The 23,422-nt window shown below is 42.2% G+C and overlaps 1 protein-coding gene across 3 annotated transcripts in view; it reads right to left on the bottom strand.

Moving 5' to 3' along the window:
- Positions 1–15,945: 15,945 nt before the first annotated feature.
- Positions 15,946–23,422, bottom strand: part of MEMO1 (mediator of cell motility 1) — a 33,507-nt gene continuing 26,030 nt past the window's right edge. For all 3 annotated transcript variants that reach the window (XM_056567157.1, XM_056567156.1, XM_056567158.1), the window contains exons 7-9: positions 22,711–22,787; positions 21,132–21,236; positions 15,946–16,676 (exon numbers count right to left, since the gene is read on the bottom strand). In XM_056567157.1, the coding sequence (XP_056423132.1) occupies positions 16,545–16,676; positions 21,132–21,236; positions 22,711–22,787 (314 nt within the window). In that variant the 3' untranslated portion in view covers positions 15,946–16,544. The remainder of the gene's footprint in view (positions 16,677–21,131; positions 21,237–22,710; positions 22,788–23,422) is intronic.

The raw sequence follows: 23,422 nt of genomic DNA, 5'->3' as shown, positions 1-23,422 counted from the left end.
CAGTCAGGCTACCTCTGGCAAGCACATGGAGTGCTGTGCGCCCCCCCCCCCAAAGAAATGCCACCCCACACCATTACTGACCCACCGCCAAACCGGTCATGCTGGAGGATGTTGTAGGCAGCAGAACGTTCTCCACAGTGTCTCGAGACTCTGTCAAGTCTGTCACATGTGCTCAGTGTGAACCTGCTTTCATCTGTGAAGAGCACAGGGCGCCAGTGGCAAATTTGCCAATCTTGGTGTACTCTGGCAAATGCCAAACGCCCTGCATGGTGTTGGGCTGTAAGCTCAACCCCCACCTGTGGATGTCGGGCCCTCATACCACCCTCATGAAATCTGTTTCTGACTGTTTGAGTGGACACATGAACATTTGTGGCCTGCTGGAGGTCATTTTGCAGGGCTCTGGCAGTGCTCCTCCTGCTCCTCCTTGCACAAAGGCGGAGGTAGCGGTCCTGCTGCTGGGTTGTTGCCCTCCTACGACCTGCTCCACGTCTCCTGATGTACTGGCCTGTCTCCTGGTTATGCCTCCATGCTCTAAACACTATGCTGACAGACACAGCAAACCTTCTTGCCACAGCTCGCATTGATGTGCCACCCTAGATGAGCTGCAGTACTTGAGCCACTTGTGTGGGTTGTAGACTCAGTCTCATGCTACCACTAGAGTGAAAGCACCACCAGTATTCAAAAGTGACCAAATCATCAGTCAGAAAGCATAGGAACTGAGAAGTGGTCTGTGGTCACATCCTGCAGAACCACTCCTTTATTGTCACCACTCCTTTATAATTTCCACCTGTTGTCTGTTCCATTGTACAACAGCATGTGAAATTGATTGTCAATCAGTGTTGCTTCCTGATTGGACAGTGTGATTTCACAGACGTGTGATTGACTTGGAGTTGCATTGTGTTGTTTAAGTGTTCCCTTTATTTTTGAGCAGTGTTTAGTGAAAAATATGGTAACATGTTTAATACTTGTTTCACCCGCTGAATATGCTAGTATGTATCCATACCTTGTAGACCCGTTTCTTTGTTTAATGCCTTTGACTTGTTTCATTTTTTTCTTTTTTAAAGAAAAAGAATAGAGAAAAAAGAGAAAAAAAAGTGCTCACAAGACAAAGAACAGATAAAAAAAAAAGTGCTCACAAGTTTATTCTATCTGCATATTTGGGTCAGGAATCTTTTTTCTACGCCTTCAAACAAGACCAGAGTATTATGATTTTTAAGTCACATTCATTTCTGTTCGATCCTGCTTGGTCCTGCTGGGAGTGCAAGAGCAGCATACAGATTTATAGAAAGTCTATGGACCACCCTTCACACTCTTACCGGCTTTACAGGAACCACAATGAATATGACAGGCCTCTGGTAGACCAATCTAAGGTTTCATAAAAAAATTAATCTCATACTTAAAAAGTTTGACCAAACATGCTTCTTAATATAAAACTATTTCCTTGATATAGGAAAAGGTTAAGAATATATGGATCTGCATAAATCTTGCAGTGTCTATGCATTTTTTAACCTCTTGAGGACCCGGACATTTTTCTTTTTTGCACTTTAGTTTTTTCCTCCTCCCCTTCCAAAAATCATAACGCTTACAATTTTCAGCCTACAGACCCATATGAGGGCTTGTTTTTTGCGCCACCAATTGAATTTGTAATAATCAATAATTTTACCACAAAATCTACAGCGAAACAAGAAAACATATTTGCGGTGGAAAATTCCAAGCAGTGCATTTTTCGGTAAAAATGACACCTTATCTTTATTCTGTTGGTCCATACGATTAAAATTATACCCAACTTATATAGGTTTGATTTGTTTTACTTCTTTAAAAAAAAAAAAAAAAAAAAAAAAAAAAAATTGTACGAAGTTTAAAATTGTCCTCTTCTTAACCCCCATAACTTTATTTTTCTGTATACGGGGATGTTTATCTGTAGTTCTGTAGTTTTTATCAGCACAATTTTTGTTTTGATGGGACTTTTTGATCACGTTTTATAATTTTTTTTTATGGTATGCAAAGGTGACCAAAAATATGAAATTATGGACTTTGGTATTTTTCTATGTATATGCGATAGACAGTGAAGTTAACCTGTTGAGGATGGAGAGCGTACCTGTATGCCCTCCGCCTACTCCCTTTCTATAATGTGGGGCCACACCGTGGCCCCTTGTCATAGCGGGTTAAGCCTGGCCTCTAAAATGGCCGGGACCCTTGGCTAATAGCGCGCGGCACTGATCGTGGTGCCGCGCGCTATTAACCCTTTAGACGCGGTGTTCAAAGTTGAACACCGCATCTAAAGTGAAAGTAAACTAATGCCGGTTAGCTTGGGGGGCTGTTCAGGATCGCCGCAGCGAAATCGCAGCATCCCGAACAGCTGTAGGACAGCAGGAGGGTCACCTACCTTCCTCCTCGCTGTCCGATCGCCCAATGACTGCTCAGTGCCTGAGATCCAGGCATGAGCAGTCAAGCGGCAGAATTATTGATCAATGGTTTCCTATGCGAAACCATTGAGCAATGTAATAGATCAGTGTGTGCAGTGTTATAGCCCCCTATGGGAGCTATACCATTGCAAAAAAAAAGTTTAAAAAAAGTGAATAGAGATCATTTAACCCCTTCACTAAAAAAGTTTGAATCATTTAAAAAAAAAAAAAAACTGTGTAAATAAAAATAAACAAACATATGTGATATCGCCGCATGCGGAAATGTCCAAATTATAAAAATATATTATTAATTAAACTGCACCTTCAATAGCCTATGCGCAAAAAAGTTCAAAATAGCGTATTTTTGGTCACTTTTTATACCATGAAAAAATTTATAAATCAAACACAAAAATGGTACCCCTAAAAACTTCAGATCACGGTGCAAAAAATTAGCCCTCATACCGCCCGTACGCAAAAAAATAAAAAAGTAATAGGGGTCAGAAGATGACAATTTTAAACGTATAAATTTTCCTGCATGTAGTTATGATTTTTTCCAGAAGTGCGACAAAATCAAACCTACATATGTAGGGTATTATTTTAATCGTATGGACCTACAGAATAAATATAAGGTGTAATTTTTACTGAAAAATGTACTGCGTAGAAATGGAAGCCCCCAAAATTACAAAAATTGTGTTTTTTCTTCACTTTTGTCACACAATGATTTTTTTTCCGTTTTGCTGTAGATTTTTGGGTAAAATTACTGATGTCATTACAAAGTAGAATTGGTGGCGCAAAAAATAATCCCTCAAATGGATTTTTAGGTGCATAATTGAAAGGGTTATGATTTTTAACCCCTTAAGGATCAGCAGGCACCCCGTGCAAATGCTTGGGGTGAGACCCCCCAAGTCGCTGGGCAGAACGGGGAAAGCGACGGAGACCGATGCTTGGCGGCAGCAGAGGACGGCGATGCGGCTCCCTAGATCCTACAAAAGCCGGCATGTTGCCTAGCAACATCTGGAGGGGTACGGTTTGGAGACCACTATACAGTGGTCTCTAAACTGTAGCCCTCCAGATGTTGCAAAACTACAACTCCCAGCATGCCCAGACAGCTGTTTGGGCATGCTGGGATTTGTAGTTTTGCAACATCTGTCTCGGTATGCTGGGAATTGTAGTTGCATATCTCCAGCTGTTGCAGAACTACATCTCCCAGCATGCCCTTTGGCGATCAGTACATGCTGGGAGTTGTAGTTTTGTAACAGCTGGAGGCACACTGGTTGGAAAATACTGAGTTAGGTAACAGAACCTAAGTGAAGGTTTTCCAACCAGTGTGCCTCCAGCTGTTGCAAAAGCACAACTCCCAGCATGCACGGTGTGTCAGTACGCTGGGAGTTGTAGTTTTGAAACAGCTGGAGGTTTGCCCCAGGGTACATTCACACGGGTGGGTTTAGAGTGAGTTTCCTGCTTCAAGTTTGAACTGCAGCTAATTTTTTGCAGCAGCGCAAACTCCTAGCAGGAGACTCATCATAAATGCCTGCCAGTGCGAATGTACCCTATAAACACTACATTACACTAACACATAATAACGGGTAAAACACTACATATACACCCTTACACTGTGCCCCCCCCCCCCAATAAAAATGAAAAACGTCCAGGCATACTGGGAGTTTAGGAACAGCTGGAGGCACCCTGTTTGGGAATCACAAGCGTAGAATACCCATATGTCCACCCCTATGCAAATCCCTAATTTAGTCCTCAAATGCGCATGGCGCTCTCTCACTTCAGGGCCCTGTCGTATTTCAAGGAAACAGTTTAGGGCCACATATGGGGTATTTCCGTACTTGGGAGAAATTGCACTACAAATTTTAGGGGGCTTTACCCCTTATGAAAAGGAAAAGTTGGGGGCTACACCAGCCTGTTAGTGTAAAGAAATAAAAAAAAAATGACACTAAAATGCTGGTGTTGCCCCATACTTTTTATTTTCACAAGCGGTAAAAGGAAAAAAGGCCCCCAAAATTTGTACAGAAATGCCCCTTATGTGGGAGTTAAATGCTCTGCGGACGCACAAGAAGGCTCAGGAGTGAGAGCGCACTATGTACATTTGAGGCCTAAATTGGTGATTTGCACAGGGGGGGGGGGGGCTGATTTTACAGCGGTCCTGACATAAACGCAAAAAAAAAAATACCCACATGTGACCCCCATTTTGGAAACTATACCCCTCACGGAACGTAACAAGGGGTATAGTGAGCCTTAACATCCCACAGCTGTTCGAAGAATTTTCATTAAATTTGGATCGGAAAATAAAAAAAAAAATTATTTTCACTAAAATGCTGGTTTTACCCTAAATTTTTCATTTTCACAAGGGAAAATAGGAAAAAGCTCTCCAAAATTCGTAACCCAATTTCTTCTGAGTAAGAACATACCCCATATGTGGATGTAAAGTGCTCTGCTGGCACACTACAATGCTCAGAAGGAGCCCCATTGGGCTTTTGGAGAGAAAATTTGTCCGGAATTGAAGGCCACGTGTGTTTACAAAGCCACCATAGTGCCATAACAATGGACCCCCCCCCCCCCACATTTGACCTTATTTTGTAAACTACACCCCTCATGTAATGTAATAAGGGTGTACAGTGAGCATTTACGCCCCACATGTGTCTGACAGATTTTTGGAACAGTGGTCCGTGAAAATGAAAAATTACCAGTGGGGTGTAAATGCTCACTGCACCCACTATTAAATTCTGTGAGGGGTGTAGTTTCCAAAATGGGGTCACATGTGGGGGGGGGGTCCACTGTTCTGGCACCACGGGGGGGCGCACATGGCCCCTGACTTCCATTCCAAACAAAAGCTCAATGGCGCTCCTCCTCATCTGAGCACTGTAGTGCGCCAGCAGAGCACTTGACGTCCACACATGGGGTATTTCCATACTCAGAAGAAATGAGGTTACAAATTTTGGGAGTCATTTTCTCCTATTACCCCTTGTAAAAATGTAAAATTTGGGGAAAAACCTGCATTTTTGTGAAAAAATTTTTTTTTTCATTTACACATCCAACTTTAACAAAAAGTCGTCAAACGCCAGTGAGGTGTTAAGGCTCACTGTACCCCTTGTTACGTTCCTTGAGGGGTGTAGTTTCCAAAATAGTATGCCATGTGTTTTTTTTTATTTGCTGTTCTGGCACCATAGGGGCTTCCTAAATGCGACATGCCCCCGAAAAACCATTTCAGCAAAATTTGCTTTCCAAAAGCTAAATCTGACTCCTTCTCTTCTGAGCATTGTCGTTTGCCTGCAGAGCATTTTACGTCCTATAATGGGGTATTTCCATACTCAGAAGAGATGACATTACAAATTTTGGGGGGAATTTTCTCCCATAAATTTGGGGGAAAAAATGCACTTTAGTGAACATTTTTTATTTACACATCCGACTTTAACAAAATGCTGTCAAACACCTGTGGGGTGTTAAGGCTCACTGGACCCCTTGTTACGTGCCTTGAGGGGTGTGGTTTCCAAAATGGTATGCCAAATGGTATTCTGCTGTTCTGGCACCATAGGGGCTTCCTAAATGCGACATGCCCCCCAAAAAAACATTTTAGCAAAATTCACTCTCCAAAATCCCGTTGTTGCTCCTTCCCTTCTGAGCCCTCTACTGCGCCCGCCGAACACTTGACATACACATATGAGGTATTTCCTTACTCGAGAGAAATTGGGTTACAAATTTGGGGTGCTTTTTCTCCTATTACCCCTTGTAAAAATTCAAAAACTGGGTCTACAAGTACATGCAAGTGTAAAAAATGAAGATTTTGAATTTTCTCCTTCACTCTGCTGCTATTCCTGTGAAACACCTAAAGGGTTAACACATTTACTGAATGTCATTTTGAATACTTTTTTCAGGTCCCTGAAAAATACAGATTTTGAAAATTTTGTGAAAAATTGGAAAATTGCTGCTGAAGCCCTCTGATTTCTTCCAAAAGTAAAAATATGTCAACTTTATGATGCAAACAGAGATTTATCAAAACCTGTGTAGAGGAAGAGTGATCCATTTGCCCATAGCAACCAGATTGCCTACCAGATTCTTTACAGGCCTCTTTAAAAATGAAAGAAGCAATCTGATTTGTTGCTATGGGCAACTGCTCCACTCACAGGTTTTGATAAATCTCCCCCTTTGTTTTAGTGGTCAGAGATTTATCACAACATGTCCAGAGGAAAAGTTGCTGAGTTGCCCAAAGCAGCCAATCAGATCGCTACTTTCATTTTTCAGAGGCCTTTTCAGAAATGAAAGAAGCAATCTAATTGGTTGCTATGGGCAACTCAGCAACTTTTCCTCTGGTCAGGTTTTCATAAATCTCCCCCAATGTGTTTATACACTGCATTATAGACATGTAGGGGGAGATTTATCAAAACCTGTGCAGAGGAAAAGTTGACCAGTTGCCCATAGCAACCATTCAGATCGCTTCTTTCATAGTTAAGAGAGTCTCTGAAAAATAAAAGAAGCAATCTGATTTGCTATGGTGGTTGCTATGGACAACTGGTCAACTTTTTCTCTGCACAGGTTTTGATAAATCTCCCCCAATTGTTTTTGTGTTTTCTTTCAATTTAGTTGCATTTTCTCATCGATGAACAATATAGAGGAACACCTGAAAAATTCATGAACAAATGATTTTCTTGCAGTAGTGGTGTAAGTGGTTCTTAAAGACCTTACTATTTACTTGTGTGACTGATTAAATGTGCATTGCCAGCTTTTAAAGGGAACCCGCACTAAACCCAATACACCAGGTTATAGGGCAATGGAACCGGATTAAAACAAGATATGAAGAACCCGTTGTAAGCCAGCATTGCTAATATGTTAAGAGCTGCCTTTGCGTAATGGAGCCGGGACTCAACACAGAGGCAGGGATGCCGGGTCCTGTCTTCATTGGGCAAAGCCGGCAATTAAAGGAGAAATGCAGTGCAAAACTTATAACTATCCCTGTGCCCGGGCTGCAAAAACTAAAATAAATAAATAAATAACTAACTTGCCTTTCTACGTTCCCCCGTTGCGCCGGTATCGGCTTGGGCCGGGTCATTACATGACAGTGTGCTCAGCCTATCACCGGCCGAGGTGGGACATGGCTGTGGCCGGCGATACGCAGACCGCAGTGTGTCGTTCCGAGGCCTAAGAAGCAGGGAGCTGAGCATCACCGGAGGAACGGGACGCCGATACCGGTGCAACAGGGGAACGTAAGAAGTTAAGTTAAAGTTTTTTTGGGGGGGGTTTTTGCAGCCCGGGCACAAGGGAAGGGAAAAGTTTTGCACCACATTTCTCCTTTAACATGTTAGCAATGCCGGCTAATAATGGTTATAAGTAGAGATGAGCCAATCGAAGCAGACGAACCCGAATTTGTTACGAATTTCAGGATTTATTAGATTTGCAACGAATGCCAATATCGCCGCAATTCTATCGCGTGGATCGCTTCATTAAACTCTATTTTACAGCATTTAAGGTTCCAGGACACCTAAAATGGCGGATCCACATGTCAGTACATGGGGCAGGGGATGCTGGGAAGGCAAGGTGGGAAGGGAGGTCCTTAAGCCTGTCGGTGTGTACCAAAGTGCACGGCGGCGCTGACGTCTGGAGCTGTAACTACGGTCAGGGACAATACATGTCCTTTACGGCTCACTGGGTGAATGTGGCTGCTGAACAGCCACAACCCCAACTTTGACAGGTCACGCCACTTCCTCCTCCATGCTGTCAGCCCGTTGGTCCTGTGACAGTGTGCGACTCCGCCTCCTCATCCTCCACTGTGTCTTCAGCCTCCACTGCCCAGACAAGTCTCATTGGCCTTCAGCATACCATGTGTGCAGGGCACGGCGGTGTCAGGCTGTTCTTCACATGGTTTGCCTTGACTAAAAGAGTCACACAGGGGATGAACTGCTAAAAGTCATTCGTAAAGAAATCGGAGCATGGCTTATTCCACGAAAACTGAAAATGGGAACCATGGTGACTGACAACGGGAAGAACATCGTGGCCCACTGCGACAAGGAAGGGTGACCCATGCGCCCTGCATGGCACACGTGTTAAATCTGGTTGTCAAGCAGTTCCTGAAGTGTTCCCCCCCATTTGCAAGACATCCTAAGAATGGGAAGGAAACTTTGCATGCACTTCAGCCACTCGTACACTGCAAAGCACACCCTCCTTGAGCTGCAGCATCAGAATGGTATCCCCCAACATAGTCTGATTTGTGACGTTGCCACATGTTGGAATTCCACCCTGCATATGTTGGACCGACTGTACAAACAGAGAAAAGCCATCACCGATTTCTTGATGATCAGAGTGGATAGGGGTAATCTCGTGTGTAACTTCAATGTGAATCAGTGGCAGCTCATACGTGACACCTGCCGTTTGCTCAGGCCCTTTGAGGAAGCCACATTATGCGTAAGTCGCGAGGATTACGGGATGAACGACGTCATTCCACTGCTTCAGTTCCTACAACAAGTGTTGGAAACGATGGCTGGTCAGGGCAATGGAGATGTTGCGCTTACATTTCATGGCCACATGATCCCTGTGGGGGCTGAACTGGAGGAGGAGGTGGAGGTGGAGGATGAGGGGCACAGTGGAGCACAGTTTAGGTTTGATGAGATGGGCGGTGTTTCTAGTCATCTGACAGGAGAGGAGGAGCATGATGAACTAGAGGAGCTAGAGGGTTATGAGGAAGGGGAGACAGAGGACCCAGACACACCGTGGCAGTATGCAGTGGAGATGGAGGCAGGGAGTCCCTCCGAGTCACTTGCACAAATGGCACGATGCATGCTCACTTGCTTGCATAGTGACAGCCGAATTGTCACCATTCAGCAGCAGGACGACTTCTGGCTCTCCACCTTATTGGACCCTCGCTACCGGCACAAAATGGGTGCCTTTTTTACACCCACTGAGAGGGAGGACAAACTGACCTACTACAGAGAGATCCTATGTAGTCAGTTGGCTGATGCCTAATGGCACCATCGTCCATCCACTAGCAGGTCTTACTCGGGGGGCCCTCTGCGCTCACCTTCCACTGCTATGGCTGCTGGGAAGGGGTGGGGTGGAAAGGGGCAGTAACAGCTCATCAGCAGCAGCCTGAGTCTACAGTCACTGATGAGTACCTTTCTTCACCCGCATAGTAAAGCAACTTATCAGCAGCAGGTAGACATGGGGCAGGACCTGAACCAGCAGGTGGTGGCATACCTTGACATGCCCATGCCAACACGCCTTGAAGATCCGCTGGACTTCTGGGCAGCCAAACTTGATTTGTGGCCGCAACTTGCAGAGTTTGCCCTGGAAAAGCTGTCCTGCCCGGCCAGTCGTGTGTTTATCAGGGCGGGTGTTTAGTGCAGTGGGGGCCATAGTCACCACAAGCAGAACTCGTCTGTCCATGAAAAATGTGGAGAGACTGACCTTTGTGAAGATGAATCAGGCATGGATCAGCCAGGATTTCCACCCACCAATGCCAGATGCATCAGAGTAGATTGACCATAGTGCTACACCAACACTGCACAAATATGGATAGTGCCAAACAGATTTAAGGCACTGCTCCCCAGTTACAAACATTCCAGCCACCTTCATCACCAGGTACTGGTTTTGCCACCCACCGCACCACTCTGTCACCGGGTCACTTTCAGGACTCCTGATGCTGCTGCTGCCACCTCCAGGCTGTTTCATTCAGCCACTATTTTGTCTCCTTATGCTTCTGCCAACTCCAGGCTGTGCCATTCAGCCACTATATGGTCTCCTCATGCTTCAGCCAACTCCAGGCTGTACCATTCAGACACTATATGGGCTCCTTATGCTTTCTCCACCTACAGGCTGTGTCATTCAGCCAATATATTGATTTGTGATGCTGCTGGGACTATCTTGGATATTACATTTTTTTTTATGTTACCACTAGCAAACATACATGCTCAATCGAGATTTCAACATTGATCTTTTAATGTGAGGGGTTATGAAGCCCTCTTATGTATGCATCCTGATGCCTGCTCCAGGCTGTGTGTTTCAGAAACCATATGGTTTAGTGATGCTGCTGGGCCTGTGCCTAAATTTTTGTTTAAGGTTGCATTAGCTAACATACATCTTGTATACAGATTTCAACATTAACATTTTAATGTTAGGGGTTGTGAAGCCCTCTTGTAAACTCATGCTGATGCCTCCTCCAGGCTCTGTCATTGTGCTTCCCTGTGATATGTGACTCCTTGTTAGATTTGAAATAAAAAAGCACAAACGGATGCGCTCCGTAGTGTAACACCAGAGTACAATCGGTAACGCTAGGTGTGAACTGCGCTTACCACATAAAGTTGTAATACGTCCAAGTACAACAATGGATCAGGGTATATCATCAAGGTGTCTCTGCAGCTTCTTCCCGCTGGGCTAAAATCACAATAAAAAACAAGATGTCTCCAAACAACAAAATGGGATGGACAGGAGCGCTGAGACCAGGTAAAGACTTAAAAGATTTATTCCCACAATGCAACGCGTTTCGCGGTGACCCGCTTCCTCAGGCATGTTAGGTTCAGCAAATTACAAGGTATATATAGGGAAAAGGGATTAACCCCTTCAAGCAGGAAAGTTTAATTAACCCCTTGAGGGGCAAAGCCCTTTTTACCCTTAACAATATAGAAACACACGATGACATCACAAGAATAGTATCCAATAGAACAAATACAACACAATAAAAAACAGGTATTACGGTATATTATAACAAATTATAAAAATATATAAATATATATATATAAAAAAGGAGAAAAAATATATGCAAAAAGAAATTTACATGTATTTTAATGAGCATTTTCCAATGTCTCATTGAGACCATCTGGAAATAAAGTGAATAAGGAAAAATCCAAAAAGATCCCCTATTGTTTAATCGCTCTATAAGATTATGACTAAAAACTGGAATGGTTTCCAGTATAGTCAATTTTAAACAGTCAATGCATCTATCATGTTTAAGGAGTAGATGGCGTGAAACACTGTGCAGGGCAAAGCAATTTTTAATGTTAGATCTATGTTTATTCATACGTGACCGCAATGTCTGTACGGTGCGGCCAACGTATTGAAGCCCGCATGAACGAGTAAATATATAGCAAACGAATTATCACAGGAATAGTGATTTTTTATTTGAAAACTTTTTTTGCATACTGTGGATTTAAATGAAACAGAAGGGGTGCCTATCATAGCGCAACACAGGCACTTTGGTTGACCACATGGAAAAGTGCCAGGGGCGTTAGAACTAACCGAATGATTTTTTTTGGAGGGATTCAGATTTAAACCTACTCGGAGCCACCATATTTCTCAAATTAGGGGACCGACGAAATGTAATAGCTGGTTGAGGGGGTAAAAGATTTTTTTAAATGGAGTCATCCAATAGGATGGACCAATTTTTATTTAATATTCGGCGAATATTGCCTGCTCCACAATTAAAGTCGGTGATAAAATTATATTTGTAAGACTCCTTAGATGCTGTATGAATAAAATCTTTTTTCCTAACAAGTGTTTCCTGTGATATATCCTTCACTCTATTGAATGCATTAGTTAAAATGGAGGGGGCATAGCCCTTAGATAGAAAACATTCAAAAAGAATACCCGACTGCTTTAGAAAATCTTCTCTGTTGGTACAGTTTTTGCGTATAGGGCACATTTTTGATCCACTTAGGATAATGAGAACTACTGTACTCCAGGAAACTATGAACATCTACCTTTTTAAAAAAGGTTTCTGTTATAATCTTATTGTCAATGTCTTTTTTTAATCTACAAATCTAGAAACTCTATCACATTACTGGAGTGGTGCAGTGTAAAAGAAAAACCCCAATCATTGGAATTTAAATAAGAGATAAACTGTTCAACCTGAATAATAGAACCTGACCAAATAAAAAACAAATCATCTATAAAGCATCTGTAAAAAATAATGTGAGAACTAAAATGCGTGGGCAGCTTAATGTACAGGGACTCGAATCGCCCCATAACCAAGTTAGCATAACTTGGGGCGAAACAAGTCCCCATAGCGCAGCCCCGTGTCTGTCTGTAGATCAAATTATTAAACTGAAATGCGTTGTGATCCAAAATAAAATGCATGGCTTCAATTAAAAAAGAAATCTGTAAAGGATCTAGTGTAGGATCATTAGACAGGGTATCATAAATGGCTTTCAGCCCAATCGATGTGGAAATATTTGAATATAGTGAACAAACGTCAAGTGTAATGAATAAAAAATGTGAGGGTAAAATTAAACTATGAAGTTCTCTGATAAGTTGAGTAGAATCTTTTAAGTACGATGGTAACTGTAACACAAAGGGCTGTAAAAATAAATCAATAAAGTGCGATAAATTACTAGTAAGGGACCCAACCCCCGAAATAATAGGACGACCAGGAGGGTGAGTAAGGGACTTGTGTAATTTAGGAAGGTAATAAAAAATGGGTAAAGAACAATGTTTAACTGAAAGAAAATCTTTTTCCTTTTTATTCAAGAGAGACATATCAATGGCTTTTTTGATTAGTGTATTGTATTGTAGCTCATATTTAGATGAGGGATCCTGTTTCAAGATTTCATAACAATTTGTATCTGACAGTATGGATAAAGCTTCGTGAACATAATCAACCTTATTAAAAATGGCTACGGGCCACCAAAACTTGGGAGTTAAAAGTTCAATTTCAAAATCCTTAATTTAAATATCAAAATCTTAAATTTAAATAAAAAAAATCATACATTTCAATGGTCTCCTCATGCTTTAGCCAACTCCAGGCTGTGTCATTCAGGCAATATATGTTGTTATGGTAGGTAGCACTAGCTATCCAAAATCTTTGGTGTAAATTTCTGAATTCATCTTTTAATCTTAGCCTTGTGTCTACTCATGCTGCTGCCAACTCCTGGCTGTGCCATTCAGCCACTATATGGTCTCCTCATGCTGCCAACACCTCCACGCTGTGTCATTCAGCCACTATATGGTCTCCTCATGCTTCAGCCACCTTCAGGCTGTACCATTCAGACACTATGTGCTGCTTATGCTTTCCCCACCTCCAGGCTGTGTCATCCAGCCCATATATAGTTTTCTGATGCTGCTGGGACTGGGATATTAACTCAATATATGTTATGGTAGCACTAGCTAACAGAAATGCTTAATTCAGATTTCAACATAGCTCTTTCAATGCAAGGGGTTATGAAACCCTCGGATGTACTGTCTGACTGCAACTGTGTCTTTCAGGAATTACTTGGCTTACTGATGCTTCTGGGCTTGGGCCTTACATTATTGGATGTTTAGCACAAGCTAAATACATGCTTAATAGAAATTTCAACACTGATCTTTCAATGTAAGGGGATATGAAACCCACTGGTGTACTGCTGATGTCTGCTCCTATGTCTTTCAGGAATTACTTGGCTTACTGATGCTTCTGGGCTTGGACCTTAAATTTTTGGATGTTTAGCACGAGCTAAATACATGCTTAATAGAAATTTCAACATTGATCTTTCAATGTTAGGGGTTATGAAACCCTCTGGTGTACTGCTGATGCCTGCTCCTGACTGTGTGTTTCAGGAACTACTTGGCTTATTGATGCTTCTGGGCTTGGGCCTTAAATGTTTGGATGTTTATCACAAGCTAAATACATGCTTAACAGAAATTTCTACTTTGATCTTACCTATGTAAGGAGTTATGAAACCCTCGGGTGTACTGTTGATGCCTGCTCCTGAGTCTTTCAGGAATTACCTTACTTACTGATGCTTCTGGGCTTGGGCCTTACATTTTTGGATGGTAGCACTAGCTAACATGCATCTTCAATAGAGATTTAAACATTCACCTTTTAATGTTAGGGGTTGTGAATCCCTCTTGGTTACTCATGCTGCTGCCTGTTCCTGTATGTGTCATATAGTAACTACATGGTTTAATGATGCTGCTGAGCCTAGGACATTACCTATATATGTTTATGGTAGCACTAGGTACAATACATCTTCAATTGCAATTTCAAAATTCATCTTTTATTATTAGAGATTGTGAGGCCCTATTGTCTCCTCATCTGCCGCCAACTCCAGGCTGTGCCATTCAGACACAATATGTTCTCCTCATGCTTCAGCCTCATCAAAGCTGTGTCATCCAGCCACTATATGGTCTCCTCATGCTGCAACTACCTCCACGCTGTCATTCAGCCAATATATGGTCTCCTCATGCTGCCAACACCTCCACGCTGTGTCATTCAGCCACTATATAGTCTCATGCTGCCAACACCTCCACGCTGTGTCATTCACCCACTATATGATGTCCTCATGCTGTCAACACCTCCACGCTGTGTCATTCAGCCACTATATTGTCTCCTCATGCTGCCCAGACTTCCACGCTGTTTCATTCAGCCATATATGGTCTCCTTATGCTGCCAAAACCTCCACGCTGTGTCATTCAGCCACTATATGGTCTCCTCATACTGATGCCACCTCCAGGCCGTCATTGTGCCACTCTGCGGCAGTGATTCTAAAAGCGATGCCGGTAATCTGCATGTTATTCTGAATAACAGTATTATTTCACTACCCCAGCACACTCCATATGCATGTTAGAACACAGCAAAAGTGTTCTATACCCCTATTGGGGCTCTCTGTAGGCCAGAAATAGGCGTTTTTAATATAGATTCGCCACAAATAAATTTGGATCGAAAATGGTTTTTTGAAAAATTCGGCAAATCAAATTTTTGAAAAGTTTGCTCATCTCTAGTTATAAGTTATACCTCATTTTAATCAGGTTCACCCCACCATAACCTTGTGTAATGGGTTTAATGCAGATGAACAATTCTCTGGTTGAACTTGATGGACGTATGTCTTTTCTCAACCGTACTAACTATGTAATTATGAACCAGCTGTCAGTTTCGCTTTAAAATTGTTCAAGCCTGCTGATTCTGAGCGGAATCAGCTGACAATCTAATTGGATTGGGGCAATGGCAGATATTGGGGAAGAGAAGGGTCAGAGGTATGTTGAATTTCAATATGGCTGCTCCTTTAGTTTTTGGGGAAGATAAGACACAGACAGAGGTTTCTGGAAGTGGTTTTCGCCCCTCTTCCCATTCAGAAATCATTCACACTCAGCAAGCTTAAGGTCTAAAGGTGTCCCTACACATACTGTATGGCAGCCTTTCGACTTTTCACTGACAGTTGTCATAGGAGGAGCAAAGGGTCTGGCATGTTTCTAGAGTGGTCTGGCTGTGGCCTACCCCTTCCCATAGAGGAAACACAAACTTTTAGCCGTGCTGAACATTTGTGTGTCTGAGGAGATCGGGAGACATAGCGGTTGGCAGAACAAACGTATGGCAGCCTTTATTGTAGCTTTTCTATAGACATTTCACATTATATAAACGTTGTTATGTAACTGCTCCACTAGAAAGAGACCAGTTTGCATATGATCACATTGCTTTACAAATAGTTTGATAAAGTAGCATAGATTTAGGTTAACTTCATGAAGCCAGTATAGGTTTTTTGCGAGTTTGGTAAGGTGAGAATGCTCACTACACTGACTCTTAAAAAAAAAAAACTGGAATGACAAAGATGAAAAAACAAACAAACTTGAAAACATCTTTTGGTTTGTGTAGCCCTTTATTAGCAACTAAAATAGAAGGTATTTGTTGTACAACACTGGTAATAACCAACTATACATGACTTGTATTATATTCTAATACAGGATAAAGGATAATTTATAAATGCATTTTTTCTTAATAAAAAGCTTCCACCCTTTTTTTATTTATTTATTTTTTATAATTTTGTCTTACAACTTGCAAAACTATTCTGAAAGCTGAGTACATGTGCACATATCTGCAAACAGTGCAAATTTAGGTTATGGTAAAGGCTAACTTATTCCACGTAACTAACATTTGTAATCATCTGCCACCACTTTATGGTTTATAGTCTTCAAGTTCACGAACACTTTGACACAACTTTATTTCTGATACCATAACCAAGATAGCAAATCTTGTTTTAATGGAGTCAAGTAGAAAAAAAATCAAGATAGGACTACACCTAAAGAAAAGAAGAAGGGAAATATGAATTGGGCGAGTTTCCTTGTAACCCACAGATCAGAGCCATATTGTGCTACTGCTTGGCTATGACCCCATGGACAGAAAGAAAAAGGTTGTGTCAGCATTGTGTTTCCAGGTGGCATCCCTGAGTGTTTAGTGGCTCAATGCACCACAAGTGCTCCAGCAGCATAACTCACTGAACTGTCCTGCCAGCTTCGGCACTGGCTAGATTGAGCATAGTTCAAGAATGAGAAGCTCATGTTAACGCCGCTCTTCTGAAGCTCTGTTGCAGCCTTAAAAAAAACAGGAAAAATGATGATATATAATGTTAGAGAAATACATGACTGCTCTCAATAATCTTTATGACGCTCTACAATCAATAGGCACATTTTGGCACATAGAGACAAGGGTCACAACTGCTAATGATTACTAAACGAAATGTACTGATTAGAGTCAGATACTGAACATGTTATTTTTTTTCCTAATCTGCTTATGTTTTCTAATTGTTATTCTTTTTGTTTATTTTTGTACATTATCATTGGGACAGCCATCTTGCCTGAGCTGTTTTTAACACCACTTAGAGATAAACTTTACAGCAATCTCCATGCACCTAGCCAACAATAGACTGATGCTGTCACATTGATATGAATAGAAATGTTGTCTGACACCTGCAGGTGTCATTCCACAGAAGGAAGGAGGGCTGATCTGTGAGCAACAGCTGTTGTGTGTACTTTGTGTGTATCTATATACTGGAGTCACTTTTCACTGTAATCCTTTCTATGTTCATGAGAAGGACAATGCTGGTAAGTGATCTCAGGAAGTCTCAGCTTAAAGGGATAGTCTAGGAAACTGAACTTATCCCCTATCCACAGGATAGGTGATAAGTGTCTGATCTTGGGGGTTTAAAAGGTGAGGCTCCCACGAACTCCTGAATGGGGGCCCGCCCTACTTACTCATCCTCTGCACGCTCTTGTCCTCACCTTCCTGGATGTGGGCAAGTGATGGCTCGCTCAGCCAATCACCGGCCACAGCGATATACCACTTCATCCTAATGACTGGTTCGTCACTTGCCTGTATCCAGGAAGGTGGGGCCAGAGAGTGTTAAGAATGGGCCCCGTACAGAAGATTGTGGGGGCCCCAGTGGTCGGACCCTCTGCGACCAGACACTTATTCCCTAACCTTTGGATCAGAGATAAATTCAGTTCCCTGAACTACCCCTTTAATATTAGGCCTAGTTGTTAGACTAGTTTTAAGAAAAACTTGATTTAAGCAATAGGCAATTCCATAAAGCAGTCTTTTGTTCAAAAATACACATTGCCTGCATTTCCATGTCACTTTTGTGAAAATGGCAGTCACAACAGACTAGAGAACAAGTATCTCTAAGAAAAATAAGAATACTAGCTGCTGTTCTAAAGGACTAACATAAAGATAAGAACAGTAAAAGGGTAGGTTCACCTTTGAACCTCATTCTACAGTATGCAATTACACAACATTATATGTAGATTACAATGCATATAACGGACCTTGGATAAATCCTGTCTTCCTCATGTCATGCACAGCTGTTGTCAACAGTCTTCTCTCCTGCCCCGCCCCCCCCCCCCCCCCCCCAATACACATGAATACTAGGTTAGCAAACCATGCATGTTTTTAATAGGGAGAAAACCCCTGATACCTCTGGAGATGGCTCATCTCCCCAAGAGCAAAAAGCTCCCAACATTTAGCTTGTAATAATTATTCTTAATAAACCATAGGCTAGTGTAAAACATTAAGAACTAATATGCTACATTAAAACATATAGGTGCACCATATGACCATAGTGCTTATTGTTGCCTTGCACTAGCCAGCTTTATCACTCCGCACGACCTGATGAGTATTTGACAAAATGGATAGTTTGCAAAAAACATTGGGCCAGATGATAGCTCAGTCATATCCCTATTTGAAGGAGGCTAGCAATAAAAACAAAAATAAAAATGCAGTACATGGTATGGAAGAGAGTAAAGGAGTACAAAAATTGCAGTTAAGCTAGATGCAAAACCTGTCTGTAAATTAATTAACCATGGAGTGAAATGTATAAAAAATGTAGTGGCAGGTGAAGAAAAAGTAATAAAAGAATGTTTGGACTGCAGTAGTAGTTATGTCATATACATATTGGAGTGGATAGACTTCGGTAGACCTACTTAGACATTAAAGGGGTAGTCCAGTGGTGAAAAACGTATCCCCTATCCTGAGGATAGGAGATAAGTTTGAGATCGCGGGGGGTCCGACCGCTGGGGCGCCCTGCGATCTCTCTGTACGGGGGCCAGGCTCTCCGGCCAGATAGCGGGTGTCGACCTCCGCACGAAGCGGCGGCCGACACACCCCCTCAATACATCTCTATGGCAGAGCCGGAGATTGCCGAAGGCAGCGCTTCGGCTCTGCCATAGAGTTGTATTGAGGGGGCGTGTCGGCCGCCGCTTCGTGCGGAGGTCGACACGCCCCCTTCCCGCGGGCTGTCGGGGCTCTGTACAGGAGATCGCAGGGGGCCCCAGCGGCCGGACCCCCGCGATCTCAAACTTATCCCCTATCCTTAGGATAGGGGATAAGTTGTTCACCACTGGACTACTCCTTTAAGGAAGCGTATAAATACACATCGCTTCAACATCTTACACCGATTTCCCAAACAGTGTATCACAACATTTTTCGCTATTCCATGAAGCAGACCCAGGATTTTAAAAAATTACACCTGTTGAACAAATTAATGAGGGACTTCAGAGATTTAATAGGTTATGTAAGTGAGAGTCCTTCTGGACTTTTTATCTAAATACCCTGACTCCAAGAGGCCTAATTGAAATGTGGGAATGTGTCTACAGTGGTGCATATGTCTGCTTTATTGATGTGTGAATATATCTTGTTTAATTCTAAAGGTTTCTACTTATTTATGTAAAATATTTTTAAGTTTATTTTGAAACATATTTTCATGCATATTAAGAGGGACATAGGTATATAATATGCTGGATGGATGTTTGGATGTTGCTGGAACATAAGTTTAACTGGTACAGGGATGTGGAAATCCTATCGCCCGACGCCCGGGACAAGTAGTTTTGGGTGCCGGGCAGGTGAATTTGTCATAGATTTAGCCCTGTATCGGGCAAGCAGGGACAGTCCGACTTCCCCCGTATTTTTCTTTCTTTAATGCCGGTGTGAGGTGCAGGAGCCCAAGCAAGTCTACACCTCACACCGGCGCTCAGGGTGTATGGAGGGGGTGGCGGCCCCCAGCTGATTTCAGTAGCCGGGGGCCGCTGCTCAGAGAACCCACCCCGTGCCCCAGTCTGTCCTCCTTCACACACACACAAATCCTCCCCAGCCCCGTGCAGTGCGTCCTCTCCTCCCTCCCCCCGCTCTGTGTTTTCCCTGTGCAAACTTGCAGCCATCTCCGTGGTGGATTAGGTCCTGTGGAGACAGAGGAGGGGGCCCCTCCTCTGTCTCCACAGGACCTAATCCACCACGGATGCACACTTAGTGTAAAGGGTTAACACACTTACTGAATGTCATTTTGAATACTTTGAGGGGTGCCGTTTTTATAATGGGGTCATTTGTGAGGTATGGTCCATGAAAAATTCCGATTTTGAAAATTTGGTGAAAAATTGGAAAATTGCTGCTGAACTGAAGCCCTCTGATGTCTTCCAAAAGTAAAAACATGTCAACTTTTTGATGCAAACATAAAGTAGACATATTGCATATGTGAATCAAAATATTATTTATTTAGAATGTTTATTTTCCTTACAAGCAGAGAGTTTCAAAGTTAGAAAAATGCTAAATTTTCAATCTTTTCATCAAGTATCGACAAAATTTGACCACTAACATAAAGTAGAATATGTCACGAAAAAACAATCTCGGAATCAGAATGATAACTAAAAGCATCCCAGAGTTATTAATGCTTAAAGTGAAAGTGGTCAGATGTGCAAAAAACGCTCTGGTCCTACAGTGAAAATTGGCCTGTCCTTAAGGGGTTGAAGCATACCCGTCAGATCCAACATTTTTTTAATATATCACTCAGTACCTAATCCTGACCATGCACATCTAATTTTTATGTGTCTAGCACCTTTTTTTTAAATTTTTTTTATTACACTTATAATTTAGCTCACTAGTCTGAATTCCTCTCAAAGGGAGGGGGCGTGGCCTCACTGTGCAGGTCTCCGCCCCCTCCCTCAGTATGCTGTCTGCTCACATCTCCCCTAGCATTAGCAAATCTACAACTCCCAGCTGGCCCTCACTGACAGTAGCCGGACACAAGCTGACAGTGGGAGGATTTTTCCTACAGTTAAGAGCCCTGCGCTCACAGCTGTCAATCAAGGAAGTGTGTCCATGACTGACTGGGTTTTTCAGTATGAAATACTATTGGTTTTGCATCCTTTACAACATATGAAAAGTTTTTGTATCAGGCAGTGCCCATTTAACATCCTGCATGCTTTGGCTTCTTAATGAAAAGTTAGGAGAGCACAACAAAGTTATTTCAAAAGATACTTGTCATTTACCAATGTGTAATAAATATTACAGATACTCTGTGTTAATACTAGGGTGCTTCCATCAGACTTTATTGGGAGAACACTGTCTCATTCCAAAAAGATGCCTCAGATAATGTGTCACATTTACTTTCAAGAAAAGGGATGAATAATCATGGAGCTTTAGGGAAACCCCCTCTCCAAAAAACTCAGAACTAATGGGGAAAAAATTAACACCCCCAAATAGTGGAAGAAGAGGATACTCACGTTTAATAATACCCCAATGGGGTGTCTTCCACATATAGTATTATGATACTTCTTCAAGTAATTACTAAACGGCACAGGATCTAGTTGTTCTATAATACTCATACCCTAAAATTGAGAAAGTTTGAAATGTAAAATTTTGTTTCTAGTTTAAAGGGACAATAAGGAACATCCATATTAAAACAGTGCCCATGCATACAGTAAATAATTGTATTAAACTTTATCTCTATCAGGATGAAAATATTCCCCAGCTAAATTCCTCTTCTACTAAGCACTTTAGAGGACATATCATGCATTACATTCTGAACTCTCATCAGATTGAGGTGGTTGTTCTCTCCTGTGAACTATTGGATTATATCTTCATCTGTCTAACCCCCTGGCAGCACTACAGGTGCCCATACACCCACAATAGCTATTTATGGGGGAGACCCCCCCCCCAATAAACATCAGGGTGTCAGCCAACTCCCCACCACATCAAGCTCTGCCCTCCTTGTTCTTGTGCATGTTAAAGGGATATTCCCATCTGAATACTTATGGTATGTCCACAGGATATGTCACATATCTGATTGATGAAAATACCACCTCTTGGACCAGAACCTTCCAGCCATCTAAAAGCTGCTGTAGGTGTTCGGAAAGCTAAAAACAGCTGTTTATGTAACTCCTACAGATGCTTTTAGGGGTGGGGCGAACAATCAAACACAGTAAGCTATGCTAACTAAGGGTGGGTTCACACTACGCTTTGAAGATATGGACTACGGATTTGAATGAGCCGACCAGTGTCAGATAATGACTCCGGTCAGTTCATTTTTGCCCCATATCCGGTTTTGTGACTGGACCTAAAACCGCGGCATACCACGGTGTTAGCTCGGTCACAAAACCGGATACGGGACAAAAATGAGCCGACTGGAGTCATTATCTGACTCCGGTGACCGTATCTTCGAAACATAGTGTGAACCCACCCTTAGATATAACTCTGCAAACCTCAATGATCTGAGTATTAAAGGGATAACAACGTTTCAAAAATTACACTTTATAAGGGAGGATGGCAGCATAAAAACTTACTAACTATCCAAGTACTATGTATAAGAAATTATGATAGTTATAAAGCTTTTCTTATTAAGATTAATATAAATGGAAGGATTTGTATCTAGGAAAGGTTTTGTATTTTATTACACTATTTATACTAGGGTATCATACATTCAAAACCCTTTGCTACAGTCATAGCAATTTTTGTATGTTTAAAAAGTTATTTTGCCCATATATCCATGAGCACCAGCCCCCTCCTCACAACTTCCTTAATGTCTTGCACTAATCATACAGTTAGCAGGGAAACTGACTGCAATGTGCTTATTGGGAGTGGCTTTCCAACAGGACATAAGCCTGCAGCCTAGGGAGCTATTCACACTAGGCCACCAGGGAACAAAAATTGTTCTTATACCCTTGATCACCAAGGAAAGGAGAACAACTTCAAATGACTCTACCCAGATGTAGTGGCATTAACTCTGCCACCTTAGTCATTTTATTCCCCAGTCCAGCCTATAGTATCTTATTGTCATAAAAATATTATCATATTGACTCTTACCATTTTGTCTAAGTTTTCAATTGACCTATAAATTTCTCCTTGAGATTCATCATAATATGTATAACGAAAACGTTGTCCTGTAAAAGTAAAGTAAGTTAGTTCAACACACATTAATGTCAGCAAATGAAGAATATGCGGCTGATCTGATTCAATCTCTTATAAGTAAAAAAAGAAAACAGGACAATATCCTGAACTCTCTTACAACACTTTTTGCAGTTTGCAGCTAGAACACTTATGATGTGTATGAATGTCAATGACTTTATTTTATGTCAAATATATATTAATTGGAAACTAAGCCCCACAAATGGCAGTGAGCATGGCTACAGTGAAATTAACAACTACAGTAACCTCCCGACATGCGATGGCCCCGACATATGATCAAATCGACATACGATGGCCTCTCAGAGGCTATCGCATGTCGATGTCAGCATCGACATACGATGCTTTTATATGTCAGGGCCATCGCATTAACTGCTATCCGGCAGCGCAAAATGCTTAAGCTGCTGTCGGATAGCAGTTTAAGCATCCCGGGCAGGCTCGCTTACCTATCCCCGCTGCTCCGGGTCCACTTCGCGATCCTCCGGCATCTTTTGCATCTCCTCCAGGGTCTGGGCCTCGCTTTCCGGCGTCGTTATAACGTCGCTACGCACGCCATGCCGGCGCTGCAACGTAATAACGTCACCAGAAAGCGAGGCCCAGAGCCTGGGGAAGA

This window comes from Hyla sarda, chromosome 3 (assembly GCF_029499605.1).
Source record: "Hyla sarda isolate aHylSar1 chromosome 3, aHylSar1.hap1, whole genome shotgun sequence".
Taxonomy (NCBI): domain Eukaryota; kingdom Metazoa; phylum Chordata; class Amphibia; order Anura; family Hylidae; genus Hyla; species Hyla sarda.
The sequence above is the reverse complement of the archived record's forward strand: the minus strand, read 5'-3'. Positions and strand labels throughout refer to the sequence as shown.